This window comes from Trachypithecus francoisi, unplaced genomic scaffold (assembly GCF_009764315.1).
Source record: "Trachypithecus francoisi isolate TF-2019V2 unplaced genomic scaffold, Tfra_2.0 Lachesis_group14, whole genome shotgun sequence".
In the NCBI taxonomy this organism is placed as follows: domain Eukaryota; kingdom Metazoa; phylum Chordata; class Mammalia; order Primates; family Cercopithecidae; genus Trachypithecus; species Trachypithecus francoisi.
In genome coordinates this window covers 56,845,867-56,865,444 of record NW_022681459.1, presented here as the reverse complement: position 1 = coordinate 56,865,444, position 19,578 = coordinate 56,845,867, and the positions used below count along the sequence as shown (strand labels likewise).

Sequence of the window (19,578 nt, the reverse complement as noted above, 5' to 3'; positions counted from 1 at the left end):
CGGACACCGCGAGCCTCGGCCATGTCCACTGACCGACCTTCCTCGCCGCAGCTCCTTGCCTATGGCCGGCCCCTTAGCAGCGACTAGCGCGAGAACAGCCTGGAAGACGCGCAGCCTGCACCACGTGAGCCGAACACCCCAAGCCGCCGCTGCGGGCGCCGGCTGCACGATTAAGGTCGGCGCGTGCGCGCTTGCGCGAGACGGGCACGCTCCGCCCCGCGCCAGTTTCTAGGGATCTGGGCGCATGCGCCGCGTGAGGGGACCGGCCGGCGGAAGGAGGCGCTGCTACCGGAGGGCCCGGCGCGCTTGCGCAGTAGCTGAACGCGGGCGTTTCTTTCCTCCCTTTTTTTCGAATTGGTTTTGGGGGTAGATTCGAGTTACAAAATGGCCGCCCGGAGCGTGTTCGGCGCGGTTACCACGGCGGTGTCGGGCTGAACCGGCTCTGTGGCCTCCTTGCCGAACACAGCGTGAGGAGCCCCTACCCCCCCGGGGACATGGTGTTTGAGTCTCTGGGCTTGCCGAGCACCAAGTCCTCTGAGGCCCCCAAGGCAGCACCGGAAGCGGCCAAGCGCGCTCAGCCAGGCGACCACCAGCACGCTCCAGACCCCAGCGCCGCCACGCCCCGGGTTTCGCAGCACCCAAGACCTAGCGAGTGCTGTGGCAGCCGCCGAGGAGGTGAGGGGCGGCGGCTGGCGCGGGAGGGGAAGGGGCTGAGGGCGGGAGCCTGGTGCTGAGCGCCCAGGGCCGGGAGGGCGGGAGCGGGCTCGGGCCTGGGAGGGGAGTGCTAGTGCAGGGCTGGGGACTGGACCCTGGGGAGAGGGGTGAGCGTTCAGGGCCGGGGGACGGGCCCCTGGGGAGGGGTGCGGGGCCAGGGGACCAGACCATGGGGAGGGGCTGGAGGACGGGACACTGGGGAGTGGGGTACAGGGCTAGGGGCCGGGACCCTAGGGAGGGAGCCTGGGTCGGGCGCGCGGGTGGGCAGCGACGGGTGGAGGGTGGGGTGGGATGACAGCGGCGACGCAGCGTGGGCTGTCTGTGAAGCGGGGCCCGGGCCTCACCAGGCTGCGGCGTCCGACTCGAGTGACGCTCGCCCCTGCGGCCCGGGTGGAGGTAGGGGGCTGGCAGGGCTGTCCTGGCGTGGTCTTCTCCGTTTCCTTCCTAGCGATTCCTCTCGATTCTCCTCTCCCCCTGGCCGCCCCTCGTCTCTTTTCTCCTGGGCCCATTACCTCTCTGGCCTAGCTTCAGTTTCTGACTGCGTTCCCGGGTCATTGATCACCCATTTGCTCGGTTCCATTAAGAAACAGTTTAGAGATTCGGTATTTCTGTCTCCTTAGTTGGCCCCCTTGTTCTCTCCCTTCAACAAGGCACCTCACTATTAAGTATAACGAAATCTGTGTTTTCGTTTTAAGCTGATGTTCACAAGTTGAGCTCCAAAGGGCAGAGCTACTACGAGATACCAGAGACCACATAACTATATCAGGCACAAATAATGTTTTTTTCCAGTTTGCCTAGACTTTCAGTCTCCTACCACGTTGCTTCATACCTAGAAATCACGTCAAATTGGGTGGTTTTTTACCCACAAGCGCAGACGCTTTTTAAATTCCCTTTTATTGATTGATTGGTTGAGACTGAGTCTTGCTTTGTCACCAGGCCGGAGTGTAGTGGTAGTTCACTGTAGCCTCAAGCTCCTGGGCTCAAGTGATTCTCCTGCCTAAGCCTTCCAAGTAGCTGGGACCACAGGTGTGCGCCACTACGCCCGGCTAATTTTTTATTTCTATTTATTCATCTAATCTATGTCCATCTTTATTTTTGTAGCGACCAAGTTGGTTTCCAGCTCCTGGCTTCAGGTGATTCGCGCCTCCCTTAAGTTCTTCATAATAGTAGCTAGACATAAGGCCAGGTGCCAGGCCTTGTTCAGAATATTTTACAGAGTTCCCCCCCACCCCCCACTTCTAGCAAAGAAGTAAAATGTATTGTCTGAAGTGTCATGCTTTGAAATAAAACAGGGATTTGGTAAAATATTTTTAAAAGTCTGGTTTGTAATCCAAGTTATTCTTCCATGCTACAACTTTTACGTTTTGGAGGAAAAATGGTAGTTTATAGCCTTTGCTTCTAATAACACTTGTTGTTTTAATAATTTATTAATCCCGTCCTCTGCTCCAGGCAGTGTTCTAAGCCAATCTTTGTTTATCTTAACTTTCTTAATACTTCCTGTTCCACAGATGAAGAAACTGAGGCACAAAAATTAAATATAACTTGCCCAAGTTCTCACAGCTAGAAAATGGCAAAACTGGGATGCCAGGTCTTTCAGTATTTTTTGAAATACTTTATGCAATACCCCAGCTCACTGATCTAATGATAAACAGGACACTTGCTGTTGGAGCTGGGCACTGTTGGGGCATTTGGAGTATATCTGTAAACAAAACAAAGATCCCTGCCTTTTGGTTATATACTGATTTGGTGAGTGTGTTAGGATGTGGAAGCCCCTACATTTATTTAGACTATTTTGCTGTGCCACCTGTCTCTTCATTGTGAGTATGAGTTAGAAGGTAAAATTTTACTGTTACAGTTTTTGTGCATTCAGCTCCATCCCTTTTTTCTCCACAGTTAATTTTCTTTTTTCTTTTTTTTGTTTTGTTTTGTTTTGAGACGAGTCTCGCTCTGTCACACAGGCTGGAGTGCATTGGCGCCATCTCAGCTCACTGCAACCTCCGCCTCCTGGGTTCAAGAGATTCTCCTGCGTCAGCCTCCTGAGTAGCTGGGATTATAGGTGCCACCACCACATCCAGCTAATTTTTGTATTTTTAGTAGAGATGGGGTTTCACCATGTTGGCCAGGCTGATCTCAAACTCCTGACCTCAAGTGATCTGTCCGTCTTGGCCTCCCAAAGTGCTGGGATTACAGGTTTGAGGCACTGCGTCAGCCCTACAGTTAATCTTAAATAGCAAATGTGACCATTGGCAACTTCTTATTTCTCCGACCCTCTGGTGGAGATGTTAGTTAATGAGTAGGAAAATTGCCAACAGAATCCGTATAGAGAGCTGGGCGCGGTGGCTCAAGCCTGTAATCCCAGCACTTTGGGAGGCCGAGACGGGCGGATCACGAGGTCAGGAGATCAAGACCATCCTTGCCAACACGGTGAAACCCCGTCTCTACTAAAAAATACAAAAAACTAGCCGGGCGAGGTGGCAGGTGCCTGTAGTCCCAGCTACTCAGGAGGCTGAGGCAGGAGAATGGCGTAAACTTGGGAGGCGGAGCTTGCAGTGAGCTGAGATCCGGCCACTGCACTCCAGCCTGGGCCACCGAGCAGACTCCGTTTCAAAAAAAAAAAACAAACAAAGAATCCGTATAGAGACCTGGTTTCTGAACAGTAAAGAATTATGTCTATTCCTGTATTTGTTTTTGTTTGTATGACAAAGATTAATGACAAAACTTAACCAAGTGTTTTTGGCTGGGCATTAAAAAGAGAGGGTTCCCAGTGAATGGAAAGTGTATTCTCATACTTTATATTTTAGAATCTTGGACTTCAATATCATTTGTAATCAGAAAAATAGCACATACTTATAAAATTTAAAAATCACTAAAATGTATTAAAAGCTGACAACCCCTGTGTAACTACTCAACTGGCCATCAAATTGTAGAGGCCTTTGGAATGCCAGCATTTGCATTTTACTTTTAGATGCTAAAGAGTGATGTATCACCTTATATCTTAGTGACTACAAAGTTCTAGGAAGCTTACTCTGGTGTGTTGTGGTGTGGAGGGCAAACAAGAGTGGGGAGAATATCAGGAAGGAGTTCAGGTAGGTTTAACAAGACCTGGCAGGTCCCCAAAACTAATCAGTAAGCTCCTGGGCGAGGTGGGTAGTAGGGGAAATGGAAAGGTTTTTTTGTCCAGCTGGAGAGTTAGTGAAGAAGCCAGCATAACACTCAGAGTGGAGCTCTGGATTGTGGACTTTTTTGTTTTGTTGTTGTTACGATATTAGGATCAGACAACAAATTACAAATTTTAAGGGATGGACAGGAGCACCCTTTTTGGATAGGCACCGGAATCCACTGCAGAGTTCACGCTGTTCCCCAAGTCCTGCCCCTTCCACTAATGCCATGGTATTCAAGAGTTAAGCCAATGATTTAGTTTTGAAAGGTTATAAGTTCTCAGAATACTAACACATCCATGTTAATCATTTTGAACTTCTAATTGTCTTGGCAATATACGATTTGAGGCAACGAAATGTTCAGTCTTGGGAACCATGTATCTCTGTCGGCTGTAGCCTAAAGAACAGTATTCGTGTTGTGAAGGCATTTCCAACCCATTACTCATATTCTTACCGAAAGATACACTTCTTTAATGCATCATCTTTAAGAGAATTTTAAATATTAAAAATGTTTTCCTTATGGCAAAACTTTAAGTATATGCATAGAATAAGTTAGTTAAGGACTTTTTGATCATATATACGTACTTCAGATTCCAGATTTTTAAAAATCAATTGATATTTCATTTTAATTTTTCCAAATGGAGTTGGTTTAGTGTTGTTCAGGAGTGCTGGTGTTCCCTAGGAATCTTCTTTTGCCTCCTGGAAAAAACCTTTATTGATTTGTAACACTGGGAGCCTAACAGCACCATTGTGAAGTTCTCATTAAAGCAGTTTCCAGTGGCATCAGAGATGTTTTTATCTCACTTCATGCTAGAGTGAATTTTTAAAATTCTTTGTAAGAATTTATTCTTCTAAAGAAATGAACTCCTTACTTCTGTTTTCTATAACTTAGGTTCGAAAACATGGCCAAAAGAAATGCTGAGAAGGAACTGACAGATAGGAATTGGGATCAAGAAGATGAAGCTGAAGAGGTAAAAAGTAGCTTCTCTAAGAATGATTTCCTGTTTCTTCTACCTTTTAAATTCATTTTGGGGTTCCTCATGAAGACTTGTGACAGAACTAAAAGACCTTTCTAAGAACATCATGAATGGGAGATGACAAGAAATCACATGACCTATACTTAGTGTAGCTATTAATTACATTTCTGTGACCTCTAGTTAGTGTAGAAATGTATTAATTACATTTAGATGTGCTTTTCCACTAGTGCCTGCTCCTTAAATATTCTCCTTAGTAGAAGCAGTTTCCTCCTGAGTTTCGTATACTTGAAGCATTCTAAACCCGTGGTTTGCAGTAAGCCATTTTAGTCATGATTAAAGGCTGAGATAGGTGATCTAGTCATGAACTTAGCACACTGCTCAGATGTGAAAGTGGTATGCCATCACCATCTCAGTCTGTGGTACTCCCTTTCCCTAACGCGTCTTGGAGGCCTACTTTATTTCCTCCTCTTAATGGTAGATCTGAGACCCCTAACAATTGCATTTATAGGAATAGAATTTAGATTGGCCTAGTTCCTTTTCCAGCAAAATAAAAATGGTCTCCCCTGAGGAAATCGGATCATTTTTCCCTCATAAACAATAGGACTGGGCAACAGAGAGAGACCTAGTCTCTCTAAAAAAATTTTTTTTTTCTTTCTTTTTTTTTTTTTTTTTTTTTTGAGACAGTCTCACTCTGTCACCCCGACTGGAGCATGGTAGCATGACCTTGGCTCACTGCAATTTTTATCTCCCGGGTTCAAGTGATTCCCCTGCCTCAGCCTCCCAAGTAGCTGGGATTATGGGTGTGCGCCACCACACTCAGCCAATTTTTATATTTTTAGTAGAGACAAGGTTTCACCATGTTGGCCAGACTGGTCTCAAACTCCAGACCTCAAGTGATCTGCCTGCCTCGGCCTCCCAAAGTGCTGGGATGACAGGCGCGAGCCACGCGCCCGACCCAAATACAATTTTTTTTAATTAGCTGAACATGGTGGCCTGAGCCTACAGTCAGAGCAGTTTGGAAAGCTGAGGCGTGAGGGTTGCTTGAGCCCAGCAGTTGAAGGCTGCTGTGACCTATGATTGCACCACTGCACTCTAGCCTGGGCAGCAGGGTGAGACCCTGTCTAAAAAACAGAGTAAAACACAGCTGTACTTACAGGATGTGGGTGAAGGATTACCCAGGTGCAGAGGCAACAGACTGAAGGCACAAACTGTTTCAGTATAATAAAGGAAATAGAATAATTATAATACAAATGAGATATAGAGATGATCGTGGACATTATCAATCATTAGTATAAACATTACTAATCATTAGCTTTTAATATTACTCTTTGTTGTACTACTGATACGACCACAGAATAACCGGCAGGTATAGGGTCAGGTTCTGAAGGGACATGGTGAGAAGTGACCTAGAAAGCAAGAGGTGAGCCCTCTGTCACTCCCACACAAGGACCGCGTGAGGGCTCCTTGGTCAGGTGGTAACGCCAGTGTCTGGGAAGGCACCCTTTACTTAGCAGACTGCGAAAGGGAGTCTCCTTTCCTTGGAGGAGTCAGGGAACGCTTTGCTCCACCAGCTTCTTGTGGGAGGCTGGATATTATCCAGGCCTGCCCGCAGTCATCCAGAGGCCTGTGGTGCTGTGCTTCAATAGTCACGCTCCTTGTCCACTTTCATGTTCCTCCCGTACTCCTGGTTCCTCTTTGAAGTTCTTAGTAGATAGTAGTAGAAGAAGTAGTGAAAGTCTTAAAGTCTTTGATCTTTCTTACAAGTGCTTAGAAGAAAACGCTGACGTATGCTGCCTTCCCTCTCTGCTTCGGCTCCTTTTTACCTAAAAGGGAATGGCCCCCTGTCACATGATCACGTGACTTGCTTGACCTTATCAATCTCCTGGACAGCTCATCCTTGTTTCCCTGCTCCCTTGTCTTGTATGCAGTAAATATCAGCACGCCAGCCATTCAGGGCTACTACCAGTCTAGTGTCTTGGTGGTAAGGGTCCTCCAGGCCCAGCTGTTTATCTCTTTGTTTTGTGTCTTTATTTCTTAAAATCTCTTGTTTCCCCCTTTAGGGAGAACACGCGCAAAGCCCTGCAGGGCTGGACTCTACAATAATACCTTATCAGCAGTGTGTTTCCCCCAGGCCAGATGACTGAGGAAATCTGTAACCAAGTTAGCCTTTCAGGTTAACAGCATAGTGCTAAGTAAAAAGAAAAATTTAAAAACTTGCAAGTGTTTCCAGGCTTATTCTTAGACTGCCATCTTCCTTCTTTCGGAATCTTTCTGGTACTAGTACTTTTTTTTCTCTGCAAGTGTATCTCCTCTATATGTTTATGAATCACAAGTTTTGAATGTTTTGACAGGGTCAAAACTGACTTGGTGCTTTTTAACTAAAATCTTTGGTTATGGGAGTTTTTGGCTTTTTGCTGTTGTTGGTTTAAGATCTTAAGCAGTTACATTCTGGGCTATAGTAACATCTAGATTACCATGTAACAATTTGCTTAGACATTAAAATATTGAGGAATGAAAGAACTCCCATTTGAACATATGCTAATGAAATGTGTGGAAAGATTACATTTAGTTAAGTCCATTTAACTTGGGGCAAGTGCAGCCAGACGTCCCCTCCATGAGTATAGGATCCCATTAAGTTTAATATGATCTGAAACAACTATAGGTGAGCATTTTTGCATGGGAGATATTTTATTCCGACCCTACAGGGTAAAAGAAAGGTTATAAACTAAAGCCGAAGATATTCAGCAGATTTCTGATGTGGACATCAGATGTGTGGACATGTGTGCACATCTGGAAGAGCAGTGGTTTTCCAGCGAGGTCCTAGGTGCCTCTGTGGCCTTTTGTACGTTGGGCAGGACTCATTTTAAAAATCGTGTATATGTTATAAATAACAAAATTAATTACTTTTTTTGAGACAGAGTCTTGCTTTGTTGCCCAGGCTGGAGTGCAGTGGCGCTATCTCGGCTCACTGCAGCCTCTGCTTCCCGGGTTCAAGTGATTCTCCTGCCTCAGCCTCCCAAGTGGCTAGGATTATAGGTGCCTGTCACCATGTCCAGCTAATTTTTCATTTTTGGTAGCGACAGAGTTTCGCCATGTTGACCAGACTGGTATCAAATTCCTGACCTGTGGCCTCCCAAAGTGCTAGTATTACAGGCCTGAGCCACTGTGCCTGGCCAAAATTTATTTTTTGAGAGGCCAGGCGCAGTGGCTCAGTTCTAGCTGCTTCTTGTTGAGCATTTTGTCATCTTTTTGGCTTTATCTTACTGCTGTTGAATTTGTATTGTCTTGCAGGTGGGAACATTCTCTGTGGCCAGTGAGGAAGTCTTGAAGAATAGAGCCATAAAGAAAGCAAAGCGCAGAAATGTTGGATTTGAAGTGAGTGCCTCCTTATAGCTCTTGCTATTAAATACTCATTTGACTTCTGAGTTGTACAGCATTCCCTCGGCTGGGAGCAATGATATCAACAAATCCTTTCTTAAAATGCTTATTGTTTAATGTAGATCATGGGAGATAGAAAAAAATAAGAAACGTAAGGTCTGGACCTTAAAGAGAGCTCATCCAGTGGAGAAAATAAGATAAATATAGACAAATTCAAGTTGAGTGACAATATGGAGAAGAAAAACTAGCAAAGCAATACAGAGGTGGGTGAAGTGGCATCAGATTGGAGGAAGAAAGGAAAATGCAAGGATCTTCTGAGAGTCTTGTCTGCTCCCTGGGATCGAGGCCTGGGTAGGAGGAGCCCTTTCACTATACTAGAAGCATTTTAGGTGTGGATTTTTTTTCTAGTATAGTATATTAACATGATTCATTCCTGTGCCAAGAAAGATGAAAGATGAGTTGTAACTCTTAAATTGAAATAATGTGGTGATTATTAAGCAATCACTCTGCATCTAAGAACTCTCCCCGAGTACATCCTCTCCCTTCAGATACATTCTAAACCCAAGAGTGTGTGGTCTTGGTGGCCTGGACATCTGGTGTTAGGCAGCAGAAGCCGCTTTGAACATTCTGGGTGGCAGCTTTGAAATAAACCTACCCTACCCCACATTTTGTGATGTTTAAAACATCAAGAATAGGCTATATTCTTGGGTGTCTCTAATCTGAATATCCAGAGTGCTCCAAGATCTGAAGCTTTTTGAGCACCAACGTGATGCTCCAAGGAGACCGTCATTGGGGGCTCTCAAGAGGGTCAGGTTAGAGGCGCCGCACCAGTGAGCATAACGCAGACACCCGGGGAGCAGAAATCTTCCATTCCTAAACATTCTCCTTAAGGGACATGAAGCTTATTTCCCTTTTATTTCCAAATAAAATGGATAGGAAAGATATATCATTCACACTTTGAGAAGCAATGAAATTAAATTGTTATTACAAAAATATTCATGACATTGCCAAAGTTTTGATTATAAAATTTATTAAGTTTGAAAACATGTAAGGAAGGGAGCCAGGTAGGTGGCAGTGGTGGGGAGGCAGTCAGACGTTTACAACAGCCAGTCACGCAGAGTGTCTCATAAATGATGGTATGTGTTAATGGGAAAACAATTCATATTACAAAGATAAAGTATTCACAATTTTCCTAAAACATATTACTATATATACTAATACAGTGTGATTCGAGGCAGAGATACATAACCATACATCAAATTGATTCTCAGGTGGTTCTGGGTAGTCTTGAATTTCAGAATGCCATGGCTAATAAATGTGTGCTCTTTCTCTGCTCCATTGCACGCTTCAGATGCATGAGAGGAGCTTCATTTCCTGACGTTGTAAAAACTCTTTCATGTAGAATTCAGGTTAACAGGAGTTGCACTGCCAAGAAAGGAAGTAGGTACAGAGGAAGCATATCTCCGATCCAAGCTAGAGATTAGGTCTTCTGTTTTGTAATTAATTACTTATATTTTGCTTAAAAATTGTATTTCTTATCTGACAAAAATTACATGCTTATGGTGTACAACATGGTGTTGTTTTCAAGTGTACGATACATTTCTCCCTGCCTATTGTACAGTAAACCTCTTGAACTTCAGGTGTTTTTATTTGTTTGTTTTTTCTGGTCTGATTTTATGACTTGCCTTGACTGGTGACTAGGTGGTAGACGTAGGTGTTGAGCTGAGTGATGTTTGATGGCTCTTTCACTGAGAAGATACGTGAGGGAAGGGACAGCTTAATTAAGGAGGAAATGGTCTTGGAAATGTTGTATTTGAAAGGCCTTGGGACACTCAAGTGGAGCGCCCTAGAAGACCACTAGGTATAGAACAGGAATTAGGGCAAGGATTACAGCTCCGGGAGCTTTTGTTATGTGGGGATTGAAGCCATGGGAGTAGGCGAGAAGAGGCATGCAGGTGGAGGGCCCTACAAGGAAGGAGAAACAACAGCTCACTGCAGAAGCCGAGAGAAGCCATTCTGAAGGAGGGGCAGTCCACCTGTGGAACCGAATGAAGGCCAAGAGATAGAAACAGTACAGACCATAATGTATAATTAAGCTGAAGGGACAATGGAGGGAGAGGGCAGGAGCCCTTGGGCTACTAATGGAAATTCAATGTAGGTGGATAATAGAAATCCACAGATAATTTTAGCTGTAACTCTTAGCCTGAAGTTTTCATCAGAACTTGTATATTAGGACAATTAAATGTCATGTCACCCACGAGAACGCTGAAATGTGGCTTTTCCTAAATAGTGGATTCAATAGATCTGCTAAGCACTGGGGATATATTGGTGAGTAAAAAAGACCAAAATCTCCTTGCCCTATGGAAGAGAAACAAATAAATGCATAGCATTAATTTTTTCTCTGTAAGTGCCATGGGGAAAAATAAAATCAGTGAGGGAAATTGAGGGATGTGGGGCTGTGTCAGTACCCATGGAGCCCACATGCGTATTTTCCTTTTTTTTTTCCTTTTTTTTTTTTTTTTGAGACAGGATCTTTGTCGCCCAGACTGGAGTGCAGTGGCACAATGTTGACTCTGCAACCACCGCCTCCCGAGCTGAAGCAATTCTCCTGCGTCAGCCTCCTGAGTAGCTGGGACTACAGGCACACGCCACCACGCCCAGCTAATTTTTGCATTTTTATAGAGATGGGGTCTCACTCTGTTGCCCAGGGTGGTCTTGAACTCCTGGGCTCGAGTAACCTGACTGCCTCAGCCTCCCAAAGTGCTGGGATTATAAGTGTTAGCCACCACGCCGGCTCCTTGATGAATATCTTAATCAACTTTTACTCTCATTTTTCTGAATGTGGTTTTTTTTTTTTTTTTTTTTTTTTTTTTTTTTTTGAGACGAAGCCTCACTCTGTCGCTCAGGCTGGAGTGCAGTGGCCGGATCTCAGCTCACTGCAAGCTCCACTTCCCTCATTTACACCATTCTCCTGCCTCAGCCTCCCGAGTAGCTGGGACTACAGGCGCCCACCACCTCGCCCGGCTAGTTTTTTTGTGTTTTTTTTTTTTTAGTAGAGACGGGGTTTCACCATGTTAGCCAGGATGGTCTCGATCTGCTGACCTCGTGATCCACCCGTCTCAGCCTCCCAAAGTGCTGGGATTACAGGCTTGAGCCACCGCGCCCGGCCCAAATGTGTTTTTTTTGTTGAACTGGTGGTTCTTGAATTTTTGTTACGATTCTAGAGCCAGTTTACTATCAGCAATTTCTAAAATCCCTAGAAAAACCAAGTGGCTGTTCAGTTTGTGCAAAATGGAAGGCTCTGATTTTGTCCGTCAATCATTGTTTTAAAATGACAGCTATCAGTTTGGTGTATTTGGAATTTTAAGTGATCAAAATCAAATTTAGAGCAGCAGAATCTAAGCTGTATTTGGTATGCGCATTAAAACCCATACAAGTTAAGAGTTTTACATTCTTTGCCTAATTTTATTGCCGTAAATATATCAGTGGTCAGTAAACATCTGAAATTCTGTAGATGAGATTGAAACTTTGGTTTTGGAAAAACATGCAATAATATTTAAGCTAGCTGGCCCATTTAGTAAATGAAGGGGTTCCAGTTTAATTTCTTTTTTTGGTGAAATCATGATTATAATTCACTCGTGGAAACTTAAGATTTGTGAACTTTCTTAGGTGTTTGGTCTAAGAAGCAGATCACTTCCTATAATGTAATCGCTTCTTTGAACAACAACAAAAAAGGGCTTCTAAAAATTGTGGTGAGTTTATTTAGCAAAACACTATAAACTGAGGAATCTTTCTCCAAAAGTTCCAGGGGCAGAGAGGAGCTTTCGAATTCATAAGGAATGCCAAACATTTCCAGAGCATTTTAGATGAGAGATGTGAGCAGGCTAGCACAAAGGGAAAAGGCCTACTAGGAAAACCTTGTTAAAACAATCGCATTTAAGGAAGCAGTGAGGAAAAGGAGAGTAAGAAATTGTCCCGGGCTGCTCAACTAACAGGAACATGTAGATTTGAGACTTGATCATCTAAGTTTGTGTAGGCCGAAAGCAGGTTGCAAGCTACAGATGTTCTTAAGAAATTAGGCAAATGGATATTTTTAGTTAACCCAAGTTGATGTTTTTATAATTTCTTTAGGTAGTAAATGGTCTTTGGCTGAGTAGTACATGAAGTATCTGTCACTGGGATTTAGTTTTATTGAGACACTTCAGTAATTCTGAGGCTGGGCGGTGGGTACACAGGTTTATTGCATTAGTCTTTCTTACCTTTGATGTCCTAAAAATACACATATATTTTTTAAATGTCCTTCCTGCCTGTTTCAGGAAGGCAGCTTTGGGTTGCAAAGCCATTCTTATGAATAGAATCTTCCCATCTCATTTCTTATTTCTACTTGTGCCAGCAGTTTGCCTTATAATGCTGACTGCATATGGAGTCTAGGTGCTATTTAGCCAAGATGCTATAGTCACTCACTTGCTTATTTGGTAATAGAAAGTATACTTAACCTAATATGTGCTCCTCCTTCCTATTTCAGTCTGACAGTGGAGGAGCCTTTAAAGGTTTTAAAGGTTTGGTTGTACCTTCTGGGGGAGGACGGTTTCCTGGATTTGGTAGTGGCACTGGAGGGAAGCCTTTGGAAGGACTGTCGAATGGAAGCAACATAACCAGTGCCCCTCCCTTCACCAGTGCAAAGGCAGCGGCAGAGCCCAAGGTAGCCTTTGGTAAGTAGGCTCCCATCTCCCAGCCACCTGTGTAAGTATAATCTATGGAAAATAGCTTTGCAAAGATGTTGTTCTTATGCCTACCTTTTGTCTTGGAACTATGTGAGCAAAACCAGGGTAATAATGAAAGAGATGGGACTTAGGGAGGTGTTGGTTATTTACAGAGTAAGTGGGCAGAGTACAGGCTTTTGATCCAAAACATCTCGGTTTTGTTCTCAGCTCTGCCAGTTACCAGTTGTGTGACCCTGGCCTCTAAGCCTCAGAATGTTCAATTTTGAAAGGAGAATGACCCTCAGAATTGACGTAGAGTCAACAGAGAAAAGAAAATGCTATGTAGACCCTTTGTGTGCAAGGGCTTTCTGTGTGCCTCGCACCAAAGCAGCTACTGAACTCAGATGAGGTTCTCCGTGACCAGGGTCCCTCCCACGCTAGATTGGTTTGGGTATGAGATGTGTTGATTGCCTGATCCTGTTTTGAGGGAATTAGTCAAAAACTCTTGGAATTAGCACCATGGGTTAAAAGCTTAGAAATGATCCTGACTGGTTGGTTGTATTTAGCTGATGATTCTGAAAGTGTGTACTGTTTAATTTTAATTTGGCAGAATGTGTAGTGTGATTTAAAATAAGTGCTCTCTGTTAAGATTTCTTTTTTTTTTTTTTTTTTTTTCTGAGTTGGAGTCTCGCTCTGTCGCCAGGTTGGAGTGCAGTGGCGCGACCTCTGCTCACTGCAGCCTCTGCCTCTGGGTTTAAGCGATTCTCCTGCCTCGGCCTCCCGAGTTGCTGGAACTATAGGCGCGTGCCACCACGCCTAGCTAATTTTTGTAATTTTAGTAGAGACGGGGTTTCACCATGTTGGCCAGGATGGTCTCGATCTCCTAACCTCGTGATCCACGTGCCTCGGCCTCCCAAAGTGCTGGGATTACAGCTGTGAGCCGCTGCACCCAGCCTCTGTAAGGATTTCTAACTATGGCCATCCCCTAGTATCCTGGGGACTGGTTTCAGCACCCCCTTGGATGTTCAAGTCCCATGGTCAGACCAACATAACTCTTAGATAGGAAAAGTGAGTGTTTGTATCCACTAGTCCTCATCCCCGGAGTACTGCATTGAGACAGGGTCTCGCTGTGTCACCCAGGCTGGAGTGTATTGGTGTGATCTTGGCTCACGGCAGCCACAACCTCCGGAGCTCAAGTGATCCTCCCCCATCAGCCTCCCCAGTAGCTGGGACTATAGGTGCACACCACCACACCCAGCTAAGGTTTGCATTTTTTGTAGAGATGGGGTTTTGCCATGTTGCCCAGGCTGGTCTCAAACTCCTGAGCTCAAGCGATTTGCCCGCCTCAGCCTCCCAAAGTGTTGGGATTACATGCATGAGCCACCGTACCTGGCTGAGGACTGCATTTCACACGTGTGGAATCTGCAGGTACAGAGGGGCGACTATACTTTAACACTGTTAAAGTATACCTTGGGTATTAAGTGTTAATGCTGACCTACTATTCTGACAGTGCTGTTTGAAATAGGCATCCTTTTGTCTACAGCTACACCACCCTGGACATGCCTGATCTCATCTCAAATAGGTGTCCTTTTGAAGGAAAAGATTATTTTTAAAATGTGTAGAACAAGCATATGGTGGTTAGTGTTCTTGTATAAACTTTGACTTGATCTTTATTCATCGGCTTTACTGATAAGCAGTTACTAAATACTACTCCTTGAACACATACTTCTTGAGCTGTCACAAAAATAGGATACAGTAGGCCGGGCACAGTGGCTTACGCCTATAATCCCAGCACTTTGGAAGGCCAAGGCGGGCAGATCTCAAGTTCGAGAGTTCAAGACCAGCCTGGCCAACATGGTGAAACCCAGTCTCTACTAAAATACAAAAATTAGCCAGATGTGGTGGTGGGTGCCTGTAATCCCAGCTACTCGGGAGGCTGAGGCAGGAGAATCGCTTGAACTCGGGAGGCGGAGGTTGCAGTGAGCCAAGATCGTGCCACGGCACTCCAGCCTGGGTGATAGAACAAGACTGTCTCGGTGGAGGGGGAGATGCAGTCAAAGCAGGAAGTGTAAAGGCAGAGTGGCATAAAAATCTAGATGACTTAATCAAATTAGTCTAACTAAATGGTTTAATTATTAACTTTCTATAGGTTCTCTTGCTGCAAATGGCCCTACCGCCTTGGTTGATAAAAAAGTTTCAAATCCCAAAACTAACGGGGACAGTCAGCAGCCCTCCTCCTCTGGCCTCGCTTCCAGTAAAGCGTGTGTGGGAAATGCCTATCACAAGCAGTTGGCCGCCTTAAACTGCTCCGTGCGGGATTGGATAGTGAAGCACGTGAATACAAACCCACTCTGTGATCTGACACCTATCTTTAAAGACTACGAGAAATACTTAGCAAACATTGAACAGCAACACGGGAATGGTGGCAGGAATTCTGAAAGCGAATCCAACAAAACGGCGGCTGAAACACAGTCTCCTTCCCTTTTCGGCTCAACCAAGTTACAGCAAGAGTCAGCGTTTTTGTTTCATGGCAACAAAACTGAAGACACACCTGACAAGAAGGTGGAGGTTGCATCTGAAAAGAAAACGGACCCATCACTAGGAGCGACAAGTGCCTCGTTTAATTTCGGCAAGAAAGTTGATAGCTCTGTTTTGAGCTCATTAAGCTCTGTCCCCCTGACTGGATTTTCATTTTCCCCTGGAACCTCCAGTTTATTTGGCAAAGATGCCACCCAGAGTAAACCAGTCTCTTCACCCTTTCCCACTAAACCATTGGAGGGCCAAGTGGAAGGTGACAGTGGTGAATGCAAAGGTAAGTACCAGCTTTGGCATTGGGTTGAGGTTTGCATTAAGATTTGTGTCTTGGGAAACACAGAGACTTTGATTCCGAATGGATCTGGATCCACATTGAGACGCTGTCGTCCTCTCCATGTGTGATCCTGGGCAGAGCTAATCGGCTTCTCTGAGTTTCAGATTCCTTCTTTATAAAAGAGTAAGACCTATTTTGTAGGGTTGTTTATAAGGATTAAAAATAAAATGGGCCGGGCGCGGTGGCTCAAGCCTGTAATCCCAGCACTTTGGGAGGCCGAGACGGGTGGATCACAAGGTCAGGAGATCGAGACCTTCCTGGCTAACCCGGTGAAACCCCGTCTCTACTAAAAAAAAATACAAAAAACTAGCCGGGCGAGGTGGCGGGCGCCTGTGGTCCCAGCTACTCGGGAGGCTGAGGCAGGAGAATGGCGGGAACCCAGGAGGCAGAGCTTGCAGTGAGCCGAGATCGAGCCACTGCACTCCAGCCTGGGGGACAGAGCGAGACTCCGCCTCAAAAAAAAAATAAATAAATAAATAAATAAAATGATTTTGGAAACACTTGACTTTGAAGTCTCAAACACACGTAGCTTAGCATATAAAAAAGTGAATTAAAGATGTTTTTTGAAAATTTTATTTTGGGAAGAGTTCATCAGGTGCATCTTGAATGTCCCCTGAATTGATTTGTACTTAGGAGATTTGACTGTAAATAAAGTCATGTGGCAAAACAGTACTTGACTATACATTAAAAATGTAGACTTCTCATAGCCATAGAGAACAAATCAACAGTGTTTTCTTCTTGTGGGTTTGGAGGCACCTCCTTTCCAGAGGACAGCAGTGGTGTCTAAGTGATGTCTTCTGTATGTAGCATCAGTGCCCCAGACCAGGCAAAAGATCTGGGCCTTAGTCTGGGCCCTCTGCTCCCTCTGTTGTTAGCTTAAAAAGTGGGGTGATGTCATAATGCCGCTTCCTCACATGGTGATTGTGAACAAATAATGTCTGTGAAGATGCCTACTTGTAAGCAGTTAAAAGTGAGGCCAGGTGAGGTGGCCCACGCCTATAGGACTTTGGGAGGCCGAAGTGGAAGGCTCACCTGAGGCCAGGAGTTTGAGACCAGCCTGGGCAACATAGCAAGACCCCATCTCTACAAAAATTTTTAAGAATTAGCCAGGCCAGGTGGTGGGTGCCTGTAGTCACAGCTGCTCAAGAGGCTGAGGGGAGTATCTCGAGTTCAGAAGTTCATGGTTGCAGTGAACCATGGATGCATCACTGCACTCCAACCTGGGCAACACAGACCTTGCCTCAACAAAAGAAAAAGTGTACTTTTCAGACATGAACGTACTGATCCTTAGAATTACAGTTTTCTAGCAGGAGGCTAGACTTCCATTACTGTTTTGCCTTGCCCTACTTTTTTTTTTTTTTTTTGAGACGGAGTCTCGCTCTGTCGCCCAGGCTGGAGTGCTGTGGCCAGATCTCGGCTCACTGCAAGCTCCGCCTCCCGGGTTCACGCCATTCTCCTGCCTCAGCCTCCCGAGCAGCTGGGACTACAGGCGCCCACCACCTCGCCCGGCTAGTTTTTTGTATTTTTTTAGTAGAGACGGGGTTTCACCGTGTTAGCCAGGATGGTCTCGATCTCCTGACCTCGTGATCCACCCGACTCGGCCTCCCAAAGTGCTGGGATTACAGGCTTGAGCCACCGTGCCCGGCCAACCTTGCCCTACTTTCAAGTCTATCCTCAGGCACGGGCCCTTTGGGCACAGGGTGAAATAAGGGTCTCCCCTTTTTATTTCTTCTCTGCCTCCCATAACTAAAACAAATGGGGAGTCTTTCCTGAGGCAGGCACTGGGACACAGTGACGCTGGATTTGAATCGAGTCCCAGTGGATGCAGGATGCCCCTCAGTGAGCGCCTGTTCCTTGCCCTTGGTTATCAGTGTACGCATCAGGAGACCAGGGAGATTGGAGTGGTGAGATGGGTAGTCATGTGACCAGGGAGATTGGAGTGATGAGATGGCTAGTCACATGACTGGGGAGATTGGAGTGATAAGATGGGTAGTCATGTGACTGGGGAGATTGGAGTGGTGAGATGGGTAGTCGTGTGACTGGGGAGATTGGTGAGATGGGTAATCATGTGACCGGGGAGATTGAAGTGATGGGTAGTCATGTGACTGGGGAGATTGGAGTGATAAGATGGGTAGTCATGTGACTGGGGAGATTGGCGTGGTGAGATGGGTAGTCATGTGACTGGGGAGATTGGAGTGATGAGATGGGTCGTCGTGTGACCCATCATCTGAGCACCGCAGTTGTTTTTCTTAGAATTGCTTTTTAGTGAGTTTTTATGCAACTGCCGTTTTCTTTAAGAGGATCCTTTTATATATGTGGGTTTTTAAAATTTTTTTTGAGACAAGATCTTGCTCTGTCACCCAGGCTAGAGTGCAGTGACACAATCACAGCTCACTGCAGTCTCTACCTCCTGGACTCAAGCAATCCTCCCACTTCAGTCTGCATGTAGCTGGCTCCACAGGCATGCACTGCCACACCTGGTTAACTTTTCTTGTAGAGATTGGGGGGGTCTCACCACGTTGACCGGGCTGGTCTCGAACTTCTGGGCTCAAGTGATCTTCCTGCTTTGGCCTTGCAATGTGCTGGGATTACAAGCGTGAGCCACTGTACCCGGCCTAATACATGTGTTTAAATAGTGTCTTGTTTAAATAATGGCCTAGGTCTCCCATGTTTGGGAGACCCCATTAGTGGGGATACCTTTGATACCAGAGCAGTGGCACATGTGGCAATTCAGACAAAGCTTAAATTACTTACACTGGGGTTTTGGAATTATTTCTCCGACAACTTGCCCCCCTGTAAAAAAAAAATATTTTTCTATCTTTGGCCATTACTGATACTTGTGGATATGGTCACAGGAATATTCAGGGGTGAAGGTGTTAAAAACTCATCTGAGATGTAATTTTCCAGTGGGTAATTTGAATATAGAGTGATGATGATTTTTCTGTCATAAGCATGGAGATTTTTCCATTCTAAGGTTTTCTATATATTGGAAGTTATTTAGAATTAAGAGATATGTTCCCATTAGAAAGGATTCTTGTTTTTCACAAAATAGTTAAAATCCAGCAGGCACTCCCTTTTGGCATCCCCCTGCGTTAGGTCTGTCAGTTTACATGGAGCGCTCAGGTGGATGTTTAGGGTGTTACATAACAAAACTCTGTCACTTTTTTAAGCTGTGGATTGGAATCTTACTGAATTGTTGTCTTTTTTATAAAAGGTGGAGATGAAGAAGAGAATGATGAGCCACCCAAAGTAGTAGTTACCGAAGTAAAAGAAGATGATGCTTTTTACTCCAAAAAGTAAGACTCACCAGAGCCTGCGGGTGCATGTGTTTTACAGACATGGTAGCATGCTTCAGACTGGAGAATGTTCTTGCGGTCAAGCTTTGCCTGCTCTCAAGTGGAACAGGAAAGAATTCTTGGCCAGTTTATTTTAAAAACCAGTTCTAGGAATGGCCTGGTGGGCAGTTCTCACTCTTTTCTGTCACTTTAGCTCTTTTAAAGTGCTTTAGAGACAGGCACTTCTATGATCTTCCCAATCCCATCCCGTCCCATTCCATCTTCTCTCCCTGTGTCTTTCTCCCTCCCCTTCCTCCTCCCCCAACAAATTGCGGAGTCAGTCACTGATTTCAGGTTTGGCTTCACTTACTTTACCCTGGAGGTATCTCTGATCCCTTCCAGGAGATTTGGTTGGCCTTTCTGGATTTTCTCATAGTCAAAAAGTTATGCACAGTAACCGTCCCTTCCTGTTTAGGACCTATAAAAATTTTCATCTTCCTTTCA

At 45.1% G+C, this 19,578-nt stretch overlaps 1 protein-coding gene across 4 annotated transcripts in view; it reads left to right on the top strand.

Moving 5' to 3' along the window:
• Positions 1–297: 297 nt before the first annotated feature.
• NUP50 (nucleoporin 50) overlaps positions 298–19,578 on the top strand; it is a 30,808-nt gene continuing 11,527 nt past the window's right edge. The window contains exons 1-6 of one of the 4 annotated variants that reach the window (XM_033233630.1): positions 298–675; positions 4,765–4,843; positions 8,141–8,224; positions 12,753–12,939; positions 15,080–15,742; positions 19,014–19,095. In XM_033233630.1, coding sequence (XP_033089521.1) covers positions 4,775–4,843; positions 8,141–8,224; positions 12,753–12,939; positions 15,080–15,742; positions 19,014–19,095 — 1,085 coding nt within the window. In that variant the 5' untranslated portion in view covers positions 298–675; positions 4,765–4,774. Of the gene's footprint in view, positions 676–981; positions 1,111–4,764; positions 4,844–8,140; positions 8,225–12,752; positions 12,940–15,079; positions 15,743–19,013; positions 19,096–19,578 lie in introns of those variants that run through there. The other 3 variants (XR_004442457.1, XM_033233632.1, XM_033233631.1) reach the window with 3 other exon arrangements.